Here is a 16,539-nt window from a genome sequence, read left to right as displayed (position 1 = left end):
AATAGTCACCATGTTACAGCACTGCAAGTCAATATCACAGAATGCACACTAAGGTAACCCATGTTATTGCACTATATCATATAGCTCACTCCGTTTTACCGAGAGACTGATTCAACCCAGTGTCACCCTATAGACATATAAGCTTATCAAATACTTAACTAATGGATTAGCGAACACTACATTATAACGCTGGAGTATTCCCAGGAGCTGTATATATATGTAGAGGGCATAGACTGGGCTAGTGATATAACAACTATACGCCATAAACTTGATAAAACTCCTGTTAAAGCAAATATTTGATTCTAGCTGATTTACCTCACTTGATCAACAAGTGACTACTATAGTCTCACAGGTTTTACAATTTTTTACCTTTGCCGGTTATAAAAAAGTCTGTATCATGAGGCTACATACGGCTTGACGATTTATAGTGTGCTGTGTTGTATTCGCAATTGAAGAATCACGCTATAAGAAACACACATAACACACACATTAACAATATAGGCAACATATGTCATCAACATAGGACTATAGTATTGTTCGATACAGACAGATACAGACAGACAGACAGACAGACAGACAGACAGATACAGACAGATACAGGCAAAAGCCTACAGTGGAATGATGCCCTTTCCGTTAATACCACACACTGCCCTTCGTCAATCGAAGAAAGATGCATAATTCAAAGTACTGCTGGTGTGAAAATAGGGAGGATCAACGGTGATATAAACCATTTTAGAAAATCTTTGGTTAAATGTTCGGATATTACTCCGAGCGAGCAGATGGAAGGGTGGGGGTTAAGAATGCTAAACTTGCTCCTCTTCTATAGCTCAATATCTATGCGGTCATGATATGGAAGTTTGCAAGTGCCATGATATGCCAAGATTTCAGCTATCATGTGGTGGGTAGGATATACCAGTTGAAAATTTTTCTATATATGCTTTGGCAGGTCTTGAAAGTGACGAGTTTAGTGTGTGAGTCAATGGAACAATTAATTGTGGTGCGAGACCTTCAGGTCTCCACAAAATGGATGATATAATGTAGATAGATAGTCTCTTATGTATCTCCATAACAAGTGTCCTCAGAACCTTTAGTTTTCTTTAAAAACTTGTGTTGTCGATTTGTCCTTGAAATATGCATTTAAAATCAAAATTCTGTCAGCTGTACAAGTACCTAGACTTCATCCATCAATATATCATGGGTTTAGTTTCAAAGACTGAAAGATTTCTTGAAAGAAATTTGTGAAATTATCATATCGCGTATTTTGTCAAAATATAGAATCCAAAATTTTCCACGAGTTATCTTATTTTCCTTGCTGCGATTTTTTTTTTTTTCTTTTTCAAATCAGAATTTTTTTGGAAATGTTTGTTACAGACTATAAGGTAACGGTTAAAATAGATATTAGTTTTATATCTTAACTATAGTATTGCTTATGCCTTATATGTGATATAAACCATGTTTTTTTTCAAAATAATATTCCTACTTTTTATTACGGAATCACCCAATAAACGAAATGAAATAAAAATAAAAGCAAAATTTTAAAGTTATAGTTTTATTTGGACAAATTGTTAGTACCTGTTTTATGAAGACATTTCGCTCATTTGCCATGATGACGTCATACATTCTGGTGCCAAATAAAGGTCTCGCAAAGTCACAAACCAATCAACAAAATACATATCACCGAGATCAATTTTGCTATTATAACATAAGCCTTACACGCAACAAGTGCAGAACCCTTTACCCTATATCTTTGACCAAAAAAAAATCACATTCAACCAGCCCGATATTTCTTACCTTCAATGCGTTACCTTGCGCGGTTTTAAACTTAAAAGCAATTTTCTGGTGGTGATAGTTTCGGATTGCTGAACAAAATTGCTGAAAATTTTCTGAATCTATAACTGTGAAAACCTCATCCTCATAAGCATTTTTGTATTTAATTTGAATTTTTAAAATTTAGTCATATTTTGTAAAATGCATCTGGCAATAGTAGGATGGATGTTGTCATTAGAGCACTTCAACTGAAAATGTCTTTTTTGTTTCATGAAATTAATTTGTCAATTATTCATTCAAAAAAACAAAAAGAATATTTCTAAAACAAAAAGTTACATTTTGATGAATTTCTTAGTACAGAGAACTTTGACAGCTAAGCAAACATTCCAAATGTATCAGATTTCTAAGGATAAATCAACAATAGGATTATATGATAGCTTAAAGTAAAGCTTCCAACGAGTATATTTGCCCCGATGACTTCACATACCCCCTACTGTGATCCAACTTCCTGGACGGTAGTTGAAGGCTTAGTCATTAGTCAAAATAGGTCACATGCAACCAATCATATCTCGAGTTAGGAGCAAGATATTGAGATAAGGTTTTTCTACTACCAGAGTGGAACATTTTTCTCTTCAATATATATGTTCTACATTTGTATGTCACCAGACTACCCCTTTAATGTGTCATAGTCCAGTGAAAAAGAAATACTTGAGTGCTACATAGTAACGTTGTTTCCGCTATTCAGCCTGTGTTTCAAGACATTCACCCGTTCAAAAATATTTGCTAAATCTCTCAAGATTGTTACTCCCGGTGGATAAAGGCAAGGAGGTTTTAGCAATCGGCAGGTTCGGGGTTCGATCCCCGGCTGGGTCATAGTAAGGTGGGTTTTTTTCATCCAAGAGCAATTTACGGTTTTCCCCATCTGAAATGACTTTCTAAATCAAACAAAAAGATTCCAAGTTAGAGTTAAAATGTTGAATTGGAAGCCCACCCGACGTATTAGTTGTAATCCATAAGCCCTTACGGGTTTCTCCCACATTTTTGGTCGTAAAAAAATAACTGCTGGTTGTTATAATTAATATTATTATGGTTATGATGACGTCAGTTCCTCAGTAGTGGTCTTAATGTAAAATATCAATCCTTTATTCTATCAGTTCTAATAAAGCAATTCAAAAATTGAGTTTCAATTTCATACGAACAACAAAACACCATATATAGGATGAATTTCGATAATATTTGTCTTTAATAAATTAGTAATGTATTTGTAGAAAGTTTATTTGAGGCCATAATATATAATTTCCCCTAAAAGCTAAGTTTTATGTTGCATCTGAGGGATTGACCTAATAGGTTTTATATGTGATAGACCTTGTATGTCCACGCCTAGACTTAGTAGTCCAGACGTTTTTTGTTTTGTTTTTAATTTGATGAGCCTCGTATGCTTGAAAGAGCGGATCACTTCTCAAAGGAATAAAAGTGGTATAAGAATTACAACCTGCACTGCTCATATAGCGATGTTTTAATGGTTCACAACCTATCGACTCTGACGTTGTACCTATTACGTCACACTGTTTACTAATGTGATATACTAAGTCATTGTACGAAAAAACAATACAACCCATTTGCGTCAGTCATTAAACTTCTGAGTGTGATGATATTTCATTTTTTCCTGTGCTCTTTTTGAACTTGTGAAACTTGTCTGTAAAATATTTAACTAACTATATAATTAATATTTTTGGGGGGTTGGCGTGGTGGGGGAGGAGAAAGTGGGGGGGGGGCTTTCACGGAAGTTGCTTGGAAAGACTTTGAATGATTTTAAATAGCTTTCATTTAACCTTTCTTCGGCTACAGTTCAACTCTTCATTTTGTTTTTGGCGTTTTCTTATTAGTTTCATAACTCTTTCAAATGAAATAATGGTTTAGTCAATTATTGATCTTATCTATATTATCTGTATGGACATTGAACTAGTTTCATGTCTAGAGCATATTAGTGTTAAAGTACTTCTTCGGCGATACGCCTAGTTAAAATTTTACATAGACAATTGACCTTCAGAAAAGTCTATCGGGTGTTCTCTATACTGTACCAGTATACCGACACGTCATTGTGATCAGATACTACTGGGCAAGCAAACATACATTCTATATACTCTCATAAACTGGAGATGAAAATGTCGTCTCTCGGACTTTTTGCTCTCCTTTTCCTCGGCATCACTCGTAAGTATTAATCTCATTAAAATCATAAATTAATATTATTTCAAAGTTTTCTGGTGGGGGGGGGGGGGTGGTTGACATTAAACTGCACAATGCATTGAAAACATGTTATTTGATGCCATAAAAGTATGGTGTGTCCCTATTGAGTTTTATTTTGCTCCTATAAGGGAATGATCTTTCTTTTTCCTCGGCACCACTCATAAGAATTAATCTCATTAAAATAATAAATCATTATTATTTTAATGTTTTCTTGGTGCGGTGGTTGGCAAAATTGTATAATGCCTTGATAACATGTGATTAGATGCCATAAAAGTATGGTGTTTCCCTATTGGGTTTTGTGTTGCTTCTATAAGGGAATGACCTTTCCTTTTCCTCGGCATCACTCGTAAGAATTAATCACATTACTATCATAAATCATTATTTCAATGTTTTCTTGTTTCTTGTGGGATGGGTGGTTGGAAAACTTGTATAATGCATTGAAAATATGTTATTTGATGCCATAAAAGTATGGTGTGTCCCTATTGAGTTTTGTTTTGCTTCAAGGAAATGGCCTAATTTTGTTTTATGTGTGCTAGACAATATAGTCCAGTCACTTTTAGCGATAACCCTCCGACGTTTGAAAAAGACATTCCTGAAATATTAGAAATTGTACAGAAAATGCAACCTGGCTTGCAGGGTATAGCAGTGATTTTTAGCGGTCTACAAGATGAATGACGATTGGTATTTGAAATGCATCCAAGGATGCTCTGTTGTCCATATTAATTTGAAGACAATATTTTTAAAGGAACGGCGGGGGGGGGGGGGGAGTTGAGTTATGAAAAAAATTGTCAAAACGATGGGAAAACATCAACAATAGATTACCTCTGCACAGAGGAACTGAAGTCATCATATAATTAAGCCTTAAATTAAAGGAGTATTTCAGAGATTTATAGCGATATGTTAAAGGACAAATATCTTGCGAAACCAGACTAGCTTCAGTCCGCATATCCTCATTATTTCTTGTCTCGGATCATAGCATATCCAGACTAAGGTTATACATGATAAGCATGATAACATTTAGGTTATGGGACTCCTACTTTAAGCACCCTAGAAATTGCGAAAAAGGTTCAAAAGAGTAATCTCTGGGAGGAACTGTAACCTTTCAAGTTATTCTAAGGTAAGGAGGAGGGTTTTGGGGTTTTTATCAGTTAGACAATTCAGTATTCCTGTGAGCTAGAAGAGCAAAAATGCTAGGTAGGTAAGAGAAAAATTCTTGTTTATTTTGGATCAGGGTTGACTGTTATTTGACTTTCCATAGTTTGGGTGGGTGGGGTGGGGTGGATCGGGTGGGGATTGGGAGGGGAAGGGAGCTTCACTGTTGACCTTTAAAGACAGTGAATGGATATAGCCTATATATACTCACTAGATACTGTATGTTAGATTATTGTAACAAAGCCAATACATTGTGACATTTATTTATGGTCATGTTACGTTACAGTGAGTATATTATTTGTACGGTGTTTTTTTTAATGTTGCATGGGCGTAACATTGTCAATGTGAAAATGTTAGCAGTCCTAACGAACATGGGCGTCGATTCAATTGCTAACATAATGAGATGGGAGTGGCGGTATTGTAACTGTCACGCTGTGTAAGTGGTTAAGAGGGGACGTGTGCATGAGGATATTTGCATAATCACAACTGCGCATGTACGTGACGTAGTTCCGGGTAAGGTGAAACTGATATTCTCACAAGCACATATAAGAAATGATACATGAACGTGTATTTATAAAGAGGTTAACGATCTCATTCTCGAAAAGTAGAGGAAGGGGGTCGGGGGAGGGTAGTGGCTGGGCAAGGTAGGGGTGGAGGAAGGTAGGGGTAGGGGGAGTCATTGCCGACGACAAGAAAGATTTTCTTTTGCAGAAATTGTTGGTAGATTCATTTTGTACTACACACATAACATGATAGGATGTACTATATTGTGTGAAAGGTTTTCTAACTAACAGCTATAGTACATTACGAAACGAGGAAATAAAAAGGGAACGTTTGCAAACAGTCTATAATAACCGTTTTGCAAAGAGAGGAAAAACTGGGGGATAATTTATTGACACCAGAGGAGGGGGGGGGGGGGGTAGTGGAGGGAGGGAGGGAGGGCGCCATGGGTAACGGTGAAAAAAGAAAGTTCGGAATCATTCTTGTGTGCTTACAGTTTGTAATTCTTACATCTACGTGTACTTCATCTGTCTCCTATAATGAAAGCCTATATGCCTTGAGTTCTATTTGACGAAACAAGTTTGCTATCTTAGGGAGGCATGTGAATGAAGGGCTATTGAGTTTTGTTAGAGAGAACATATACTTTACGTATGGATAATTTAATCCTCAAACTGAGTCCCACACATAACGATGTAATTTACTGATAGTTTGGCCGGCAAAGGTGTGCATCAAACATTTGAGTAAATGAAATTATCTTTTGTAATTTTCCAATTTGCGTTTTACAGGTGATGAAGACTTGTTAAAAAAGTATATATGTTAGGAAACTTTTGAGAATGGAAGCTAAAGTCACTCGCTCGTTAACTTTTAAATTCTTGTCAATAAAAGTCTTGGAGAATATCTAAAGTATCTCTCATAAGTGGCAGTCATATTTGAGAGATTCTTGATACTTTAGGTAAACTTTTCAGACAAAAAAAAAATCCCTTAATTTAAATGCCTATAAATTAATTTTAATTTTGAAGGTTTTATGAAAACAAAAATGAAAACAGCATTAGATAACAATATAACATTTTTTTTTTGTCTTCTTCAAGACTTTACTTTCTTAAAATAAAGAAAATATCAATGAAGTCACTATTTTTTCTATTCTTCTTTTCTTTTTCGTCTGTTTGTACTGTCAGAAGCCCCTCTGTATGCGACTGCGCAGTGCACGATGAAACCGGATGTCAACAAATTGTTTATGAAAGTTGGAGAAACGGTTTCAGTTTATTGCTCCACCAGTGAGGGATCTACGGTAGCGTTTAAGAAGGATGGCACCTCAATCAGAGGTAATATTCATGATTAATATTCATAATTAATATTCATAATTAAAATTCATGATTAATATTCATGAGTAATATTCATGATTAATATTCCTTAAATGGCACTTCCAGAAATGATACTCCAGGTATGACGGTTAAAATTATGTCAAACCAGATTTTAATTACAGTATGTCCGCACCAAGTTATTTTCTTAGTGGGATTTTAATATAGTATTGCGATATGTTAAACACTGGTCTCGAATCTCCACACTGCAATGCTTAAAACAAAAAATAGTTATCATAGATAATTGAGTAACGAAATAGTAACAATATACATTAACATAAACATATATATATATATAGATATATATATATATATATATATATATATATATATATATATATATATATATAAATAAATCGTAAATATAATCTAATTTAGATGAAATTCCGATTGTGTGTCGGTTCCATGAGTAAGATACATTGGCATAACGATACAACGATACAAAAGCACAATTGAACTTAACTCAATATCGTCAACAACTTAACTCAATTTCATCAACAGGGACAGAGGACAGGTTATCGACAGAGGGCAGCGTGGCTGCTAGGGAAAGGGTTCTTCGAATTTTCAACGTAATTTTGTCAGACGCAGGAGAATACACATGTGAGAAACCTGCAGGCCAGGAAATGCTAGAATGTGGCCGATTTACATTAGCCGTATATGGTAAATAAGAGTATATTTCCATCACTATGTAATACTGTAACTAAGGATGAAATGCTACCCACCCCCCCCCCTCCACCCGACCCACTTTTTATTTTTGAAGAATTTAAAAAAGCAGTCTACATTTAATTGACTTACAAACAAAAATTACAAACAAAAATTACAAAAGAAATTGTTTCTAAGTCCTCTGCAGAAAGTTTACAATAGGTAAAAGCTACCACTTAATGCATTGCTGAAACGTTGGCTCATTCATGGCGATTACAATTATCCGTATCATGACCATGTAGATATATCGATATTTATATTGAGATGTGAGAGCTGCAAGCTTTGATCACGTGTAAAGAAGCCTCTTTTCTCACCGATAGACAATATTTCCTAGGCTGCTCTTTGAAGATCGAAAGACCATGTACCATGATGCCCGCAGTTCCGAACCCCTCCCCCTACCCCTTCCCCAGGTGCTTCCATTCATTTTTTGCGCTACCATATCTCCTTTCTGTTATCAAATCTAAAAATAATGTGTTTTATTCGGAGTAAGAACAAACACGGATAAATAAAGTCTATTAGGCTTATAATGACTACGTCATCTCATTGTACGCTGGACTTCACTACAAAAGCCGAAGCCCTTTTTAGCATAAACATTTTCACTTACTCCTTGTCATATTATTTTACGTTCGCAATAAAAAAAAAAGAACAATTGCACCATTCTGGTCGATATTGGTCGATATTTTATGATATTTTTTTTCATATCATAATTGCTGTCAATCAAAATTTGACAAGTTTCATTCAAACAAAAGTAACGAAACTAATGAACAAGTAGTTAAGAGGTCAAGTTGGTTCAGACGAAAGGGTGAGTCGAAAAGTACCTTGATCTCTGACGTTAATAACGTCACGTCATTTTCAGTTTTGCTTTCAGGGGTTTAGATTTTGACAGTGTTTTAGAATATGTTGACCTCGGTTAAAAGAACGATATGAATTATTACAGTTTTGGGATATATTTAAGAATTCAACGAAATATCAGTCATCTTTAAGTCGACGGCAGCCCCCCTCCAACCCTGCCCCTCCCCCCCCCCCCCCTCGGTTCATCACCACGTCAAGCTTAAACAACAAATAACAATTAGCTAGTTATTGGAACAACTCTGGGTTAAGACCTAATGATAGTCCTATTGCATAGTCTAAATATATATAAAGCAAACAATGCACTATTTGACGTCTGAAATTTCACTTCTTTTTTCTTCAATTATTTTCCTTTTTTTTGGGGGGGAGGGCGGGGTGGGAGGGAGGGTTTATCCTCCGAGACAACCCTACATTTGAATCACCTTTAACGTTCCCATGGCCAAACTCCTCCTTTTCTAAAATTTGGATTCGCCACTGGCATGTGAAGCTATCAACAAGTGAAGGGCAGCAAATCGGAGGGATTTGACAATGCTCTCTTGAGGACTTTTGGGGCTTCACGAAGTTACGGTGGCCCAGTTGAGACGTTAGAAATATCTAGTGTTATCTCGAATTTCTCGTTGTTCTTGAAATTATAGACTTTAAAAATTAAGCAATTTTCATACACTATTTTAGGAAAAAATTGACTTGTTGTATCGAAGTTTTATTAATATATTTCAAGTTTCTTCTTGATTTTTTTTATTTTTATGTCAAACTTGCGACATATTTCCTGCTTTCGACTATTTTCTCGAAATTTCGCCTTTTACCGAAATTTCGACTATTTTATCTGGAAATGTTGGATATTTCATTTCAAATTTTCCACTACATTTGCCAAATTACTTGTTCGTGTTTTTATTATGAATTCTTAAAAGAGGCACTGGTTTCGGCTTGACCGGTAAGGTGAAGGGTGTGTGCATGTGTGGGTGTTGGAGGGCGAGGGGGCGAAGGGGGAGGGGAGATGTTTTTTGTGAAACAAGGACTGCTTAAAAGTTGCATTCAGATGCACCAAAAATGACTACAAACTATAATATTAGTTATTTATCATTTCTAGGCGAATATTCTGGTACTGACACACCCGAAATCAAATTGGGCTCCTACGCCTATGTGTGTGTTAGGCTTAGTAGTCCAGCCACTTTTAATAAGCCTCATATGTTTAGAGGGTCGTTCCTCAGAAAATAAAAGTAGCATATAAAATATAAAAAAATAGACTCAAAGCAGTGTTGGATTACAAAATTCAAATTTGACATCCTTTCATATCATTTTTCTGTAGATGAAATCAAGTTTCCGAATGAAAACGACGAAAAGGTTCAATACCTAAGACAGGGACAATCTGGTGTACTGGAATGCACCGCCAAGAGTGCCTCAAAAATCACATACGAGTGGTATGTTGGGGACAGGAAAATAACTGCAGATAGCGAGAGTGAGTTAATTCATCAATTAATCTTTAAATTACTTTAATTTAATTAAATAAATTTTTACAAATATCCAAGTTCAAATATAAAATATAGGCCATCCAAATTATTATAATTTGTTGGTTTCTCTTTCTATATTTTTTGTTGATTAAGTTAATAAATATATCTGTTTTTGAAAGTGTCTTTTTCATAAATTCTGGATTATTCAATTATAGAAAATTCTCAATTTGATAAATTTGTTATTTCCAAACGAAATGGAATCAATGCGATTTTAAATATAATTTTCGAAATACAAAAAAATACATTAATAACAATATTATAATAAATCATGATAGCCAATAAAAAAGAGCGTATTCAAATCCTTAAGGAGCAGGCTGTTACAGTTGTATCGAAACACAAACGTACAGTATATGGCTAAATGATGATTTTGAAATAAGCCTTTATAGCTCAAAGGGCGGAAGTTTGAAGGGATTTGATAAATAGAAGACGTCAATTCGAAATTCAATATGCTTCTGTTATCTAGTCTTAACCATTGTAAAGAAACGAAGTAAACAACAACCAATAGAACTAAGAAATATCGAGATTTTTTCAATCAAAGTTACTTTCCAATTAACTGAAAATTTCTGGAAACGACATATTTTCAACAGGAGATTTCGAAGTAAATGATGGTACGTTGAGAATAATTGCCGCAAAGAAACTGAATAGTACCAAATTTACCTGTAGGGCAGCTCTCCAGGATTTCTCATATTTTCGAGATCTTGTCATCACCCTGGGTCTCTTGGAAGGTATATATTTTCCTTTTTTTCCCTTTCTTTCTTCTCTCCTGCCCTTGTCTACTAATCCCCTTACATCTATCTCTTTGTGTTCACCATGCTCATTAACCTGTCTGTATTCTGTGCGTGTTTTTGTCCCTTCTGTCACTGTTACTTGTCATTTAGCCTTCGAAGAAGATCCTGTTGGATCGGAACGTCAGGCCAACTTACTTTTACACAATATTTTCTTTCATTAGAATTGGTAAATCCAAAGTAAATCTCTTTATACTTCCATTCCAGTTTCATAATATATCTTACACATCGTTAAACGTGGTAATTAACTTAGCTGTTCTTTCAAAGGTTTAAAGCTCTCTTTCGATTCAAAAGAATAAAATATGCAAAATGCATATTCATATATTTGGGAATTTCTGAATTGTGTTCGCTGCATATTCATTAGAGAAGAAGTTGAGATTTACACTTTTTCAGAGCTCTGATGTGTCAAAAAAAATAATGATATTCTTATATCATTATGTAAGTTGCCTATTGAAACCTATATCTTTAGCTATAAATTGATCGGCAAACGTCGAAAGCCCTTTAGAAGAAAGGTGAAGTTGATTAATTTGCATATTCATATATTTGAGGACTTCTCCGTGCTGACCGTGCAGAGAATTGAGATTTACACTTAACCACCCGCATTCTTTTTTCATAACGTAATACCTATTCTGAAAATGTTTCTATTGCTATGAAATTGTCTTCAAAAGCCGTATCGAAGAAAGGTAAACAATTATTCAAAAATGCATATTCATAGATCTGGGGATTTATCGCCGAATGGTGGATTACACGTCCTTCGGCTTGCATATGTTAATAAAAGGAGTGTATGGAAACAAGTTCGCTGATCTTTATCTAACTATATGTTTTTCTAAATGTCTTACAATACAGGTGAACCATTTTCCTGCGTGAAATGCCGCCATTTTGGATCTGGAAGTATCCTCGGTGAAGGAGATAATTGTGCCGTAGCAGACGGTATCTCCGCCACAGAGAAGTGTGACTCGTCCTGCGTTACAATCAATGCCACGGGACCGAGCTTAGGTAATAACCTATGTATTATAGTAATATTATTATCGTTATTATAGAAATATAGGCTACACATAGCCTAACCAATGTCATAAAATGTCCGTACGGTATGGCCTACCCATATATTACTTTTCGGCTTCTCGAAAAAAGATGACTTTTAATTACAAACTTAAGTTTGATAAGTTGTAAACACGTTAAACAACACTGCTATCAATCCAGATTGCATTGTTACTCCAACTAAAAGTTTTGAGACATAACATCTCAAACTTTTGAAGGCTTATCGATTAAAGCGGCTGAATTACTTAGTCTAATACACAGACAAATATAGCCATGTTCCTTAGCAACACAAAACGCAATAGAAAAAACATAAGACTGTTAGTATGGCGGCTATGGCCTGAGATAATGTGAGTTATAACATTACGTAATACTGCCCTTGCATTGGAAAATCACTGTTCAGTTACACCATTAACATCATATCATGGTGGTGGTGCTGGTCATGATGATAGTGATGGTGGTGTTGGCGATGGAAGGTTATGGTGGTGTAGGTGCTGGTGGGGGTCATGGTGATTGTGATGGTGGTGACGATGATGATGATACTGATGTTTTTTATCTTACTCTTCAGATGGTACAAGCAAGTACGCAACTATCCGAGGATGCGGTGATAAATTGAGTATTTTGAAAGAGCGGTGTGTCACGCTACCCAACAGTTTAATTCAGTTGAACGCTCTTTCTGTCTTTGGTGACGCAAGCGGCCTGACAAACGCGAAAGCTTGTTTCTGTAGCAGCGGTGATGAGTGCAATAACCAAGAGCGGATATATTCAACCTCTGGGAGCGCTCGAAGTAGCTTAACCACTGGCGCTTTCATCGGTACCGTGCTGTACATCTTGGTGACCATAATACGATAGATACTACTTGCTATTTGCTATTTGCTAGTAGATTATATTTTCGTGTTGAATTACATGATCAACTCACTTCTTTTTCAGTTAACGCTGGGGTGTGATTGAGTGGGCGGGGGAGAGGGAGGGAGGTAGGGAGGGAAAGGGATAGACAGGGTTGGTTGGTGAGGTGGCATGGGTTCGAGTGGGGTGGAATGGAAGTGAGGTGAGGGACATCTCAAAGCTGCAGTGCAGTGCTATTAAAGGTACAATTCAACTATTAACTTGATACTCAGGCACAGAATGATGTCCCATAGGTATACTAACCATGCGCTACAGAGCGGTAAAAATGAGTGCAAAAAAACAAAATCCGTTTTTTTTTCGTTTGTAGGTTACGTATGATGTGCGTCTCATTGTTTTTCCAAATAGTGCATTCAGTCATTGATGACGTCAATTTATGACAACAGTAATCTCAAAGTTCGCCCCGCCGGTTCTTATATTTTGAAGTGGGCTAGTCAAAGGTTCGCCTATGCTTTATAGTAAACTACCCTCATGTTTTGTATGATAATAGGATGAGTAGTATCTTATAGTACGTAGGTCATATGAAAACAATATGGCGTCAAAAGGTTGGATAGGGGGAGATTTTAAAATTCCCCTGAAAGATTTAGAGAGGGGCTGAATAATAATACGGCAGAGCCATTGGCGATTTAACGATTTTATGACGGAGGTGGTGAAGTTTTGTGGTTGTTGAAGCAGACTCCCATTTAAGGCAGACTAAAGGTCCACTTTACCCCCCTCCCCCCCCCCTCCCAAAAAAAAATAGACCTCAAACGATGCACATTTAGACCATATTATAAATAAATAAATACTCTTGATTTAATTTTTACGTGAGGTTGTTAAAAAGATGTATACCCGTTGCAGTGGTATAATTGTTCTTCAACGATTGACTGTGGACACCTGATATCCCCCAACCAACCAGCCCTCCCCACCACCTCCCGACCCGTCTTTGCGCATGTATATGTTACTACTATCAAAATGTTTGAAGACGAAGAACTAACTTTCCCTGTGAATCACTAAATCACCAGCATAGAAAGCTTCTATGGAGTTGGTGTGCCGAGCAGTCTGTGCGGAGGGGTGGGGGCGGGGTTGGAAGAAGAGCCCATACCGTGAGAATGTTTATGTTTTATTTGCAAGCTCCCAACCACGATATTACAAAACAATATATCGGAAATAAATAAACAATCCATCTCGAAATTTGGACATTTCCGACTAATTTCTAATATTTCGTCTAATATCAAACGGAAATTCATACTTCTCTTACTGTCGCTACAATTACTTTGAAACGAGAAATGAAAGTACACTAAATTATAATAATGTTTAACTGGATGTTCCCTCAAAGCGAAGAGATACACGTACTTCCCCATTCATGTCCCTCCGTTCTCACTTTCCCCAAGTCACCCCTCTACTCTCTCTTCCCTCCCCCATTCTCCCTCCCCCATTCTCCCTCCCCCATTCTCCCTCCCCTCTCCCTCCACCTTGCCCTCCCCTGTCCCTCTCCATCTTTTCCAACTTCGTCATTGTGGTATGTTACTTTCGTCTGCACGCAAAATAATTGCAACTTGCCAACGTGCACTTAATAGAGAGCGCTATTTCGAAATTCATCTTATGAAAGGCTGGTGCAACCCTTCTCTCCAAGTTGATACAAGAATGTGTGAGATATGGCTCAGTTTTGGCTAAGATCATATCTAACATATGTTCTTTTCTTGATCGCACGGTAACAGATTCGATGCATGGGGTATGAGATTTTAACGCAGGAATATCTGAAGCAGGGCGTTGAGATAAGATCATTTGTGCAACACATCAGGTTCTCTGCTGGGTGGATGCTTTTCTGAGTGATAGAGAGCAGTCGGTTGTTGTCAATGGGTCTAGGTCTAATCCTTCTAAGGTTACTTCCGGTGTTCCGCAAGGGTCAGTTTTGGGACCCATTCTCTTCCTGGCCTACATAAATGATATTGGTAATGCTGTTTCTTCTGGTGTCCGACTGTTCGCTGATGACTGTGTCTGTTATCGGGTTATCGATGATGTCAGTGATGGTCATCAACTTCAGGAAGATATTAATATACTAGGGCAATGGGCTAAAGATTGGGGCATGAGTTTCCAGCCGGTGAAATGTAACATTATGACCATTACTAGAAAGAGGAAACCTGTAAATTTCAATTACATGCTCAATGGGGTTCACTTGGTTAAGGTTGATTGTGTTAAATATCTGGGTATTCATATCACTTCAGATCTCAACTGGGGAAAGCATATTCAAAATGTGTGTAACAAAGGAAATAGGATATTGGGAGTTCTTCGTAGAAACTTATCCCCCTGTTCGAAGGATGCAAAATTGGCTGCATATAAAGGTCTCCTCCTGCCAGTATTGGAATATGCCAGTTCTGTCTGGGATCCCCACCAAGCTTTCTTGCAGCACAACCTCGAAAACATTCAGAGGCGTGCAGCCCGTTTCATCGCTTCAGATTATTCAAGAGAGCCTGGCTCTGTCTCATCTCTGTTACGGGACCTAAACCTGGTGCCCTTGGCAGAGAGGCGCAGACAAAGTAGAATCATCTTATTTGCTAAGGGCATCTATGGTCAGGCTCAGATCCCTATTGACTGCCTAAGAAAGCCTCTGCGTAGGAGTCGGAACATGCATGATATGCATTTCTGCCAACTGTATGCCAGTACCAATTGCTATAAGTATAGTTTTTTTCCAAATACAATTAGGGATTGGAATAGTCTGCCTTCAGACCTCATTAGTAGTTCCAGTGGTTCTGTGAATCCTGTCACTTATATCAGTACTCGGGTCAGATTTAACTAGTGATTCTCTTGACGTGTGTGTGGTGAGATATTGTCCCTTTTTGCGGATGTGTCACCGTATCGAAGACGAAGACGAAGAACAGTGGTTTGCTATGCAACTACGAGGGTAGTAACAAACCAGGCCCGTAGCCTGGGTGGGTTAAGTCTCTAGGATGCAGTTGAAGAACATCGAGAAACATTAAGGATCGTCCAAATATTAAATATTGATGCTTTGATGTGCGAATATACCAGGGCCATTTTTTAAGAAAAGATCTGATTGGGTGGGCGGTGTAGGGGACTGGGAAGCCACCCTCTCCTAGTTAGAATGTTAATAAAGGCCCTGGTATATACATATGTTCCCAGTGCCTGAATATTCTTAGTAAAAATACATAGGACACTGATATAGGGACTAATAATAAAACAGATGGGCCTACATAAAACTCATAGAAGTAATGAATGTATTTATGAACCATAGTTTCACATTAGACTGCTACACTGTTCACACAGGTTAAATCCTGATGTTCCAACCCCCCCCCCCCACCCCACCCCACCCCTCCGCATGCTACGGCCCTGTAAACTATTGACCTTTCCGTCTACAAACAATTCAAAAGCTGGATTACTCTGGTTTTCACTTGAATTTTCAAATTACAGTAAATACGTGATCTTAAAAACAGCTACCTGAAATCTTTGATTTTATACATACGGGTCACTCGGTTGTGATCACGTGTCTTCGTCGTCAACTCTAAGCAGAATCAAGATTAGTCCTGCCGCTTCGTGGATTCAGATCGTATTTATCATCTACATGTCACAGAGATGAACGTGCGATTCTCACCTTTCCGCTTTTAGCGCATGAAAAAAATCTTCCAAATATATGAATATTTAATATATTTATGTTTGGCTGAACAGAGAGTGGGAGCACACACACGTTGAATACCGGGGTATATGGAAGGTGTCGTTAATTCGGTGTGAAAATTT

At 37.1% G+C, this 16,539-nt stretch overlaps 1 protein-coding gene across 3 annotated transcripts; it reads left to right on the top strand.

The window, feature by feature from the left end:
• Positions 1-3,738: 3,738 nt before the first annotated feature.
• On the top strand, positions 3,739-13,530 carry LOC139976814 (uncharacterized). 3 transcript variants are annotated; one of them, XM_071985617.1, is made up of 7 exons: positions 3,739-3,978; positions 6,843-6,989; positions 7,524-7,685; positions 9,883-10,032; positions 10,672-10,809; positions 11,716-11,865; positions 12,473-13,530. In XM_071985617.1, the coding sequence occupies exons 1-7, from the start codon at positions 3,927-3,929 to the stop codon at positions 12,754-12,756; spliced, it is 1,083 nt and encodes a 360-aa protein (XP_071841718.1). In that variant the 5' UTR covers positions 3,739-3,926; the 3' UTR covers positions 12,757-13,530. The 3 variants fall into 3 exon arrangements, with proteins under 3 accessions (XP_071841718.1, XP_071841720.1, XP_071841721.1); XM_071985619.1 differs by having other exon boundaries at positions 3,743-3,978; positions 7,527-7,685; XM_071985620.1 differs by lacking the exon at positions 3,739-3,978 and adding an exon at positions 4,326-4,360.
• The last annotated feature ends 3,009 nt before the right edge of the window (positions 13,531-16,539 follow it).

This window comes from Apostichopus japonicus, chromosome 12, assembly GCF_037975245.1.
Source record: "Apostichopus japonicus isolate 1M-3 chromosome 12, ASM3797524v1, whole genome shotgun sequence".
NCBI lineage: Eukaryota > Metazoa > Echinodermata > Holothuroidea > Aspidochirotida > Stichopodidae > Apostichopus > Apostichopus japonicus.
Note: the sequence above shows the minus strand (reverse complement) of the source record. Positions and strands in the feature narration are given on the sequence as shown.

What these genes read in the sequence shown, in the direction of transcription:
- LOC139976814 (XM_071985617.1), top strand. Translation starts at nt 3,927, where the DNA reads ATGAAAATGTCGTCTCTCGGACTTTTTGCTCTCCTTTTCCTCGGCATC. An exon ending in GGATGGCACCTCAATCAGAG is followed by an intron (nt 6,990 to 7,523) that starts GTAATATTCATG and finishes CAATTTCATCAA; the next exon opens with CAGGGACAGAGGACAGGTTA. An exon ending in CACCCTGGGTCTCTTGGAAG is followed by an intron (nt 10,810 to 11,715) that starts GTATATATTTTC and finishes CTTACAATACAG; the next exon opens with GTGAACCATTTTCCTGCGTG.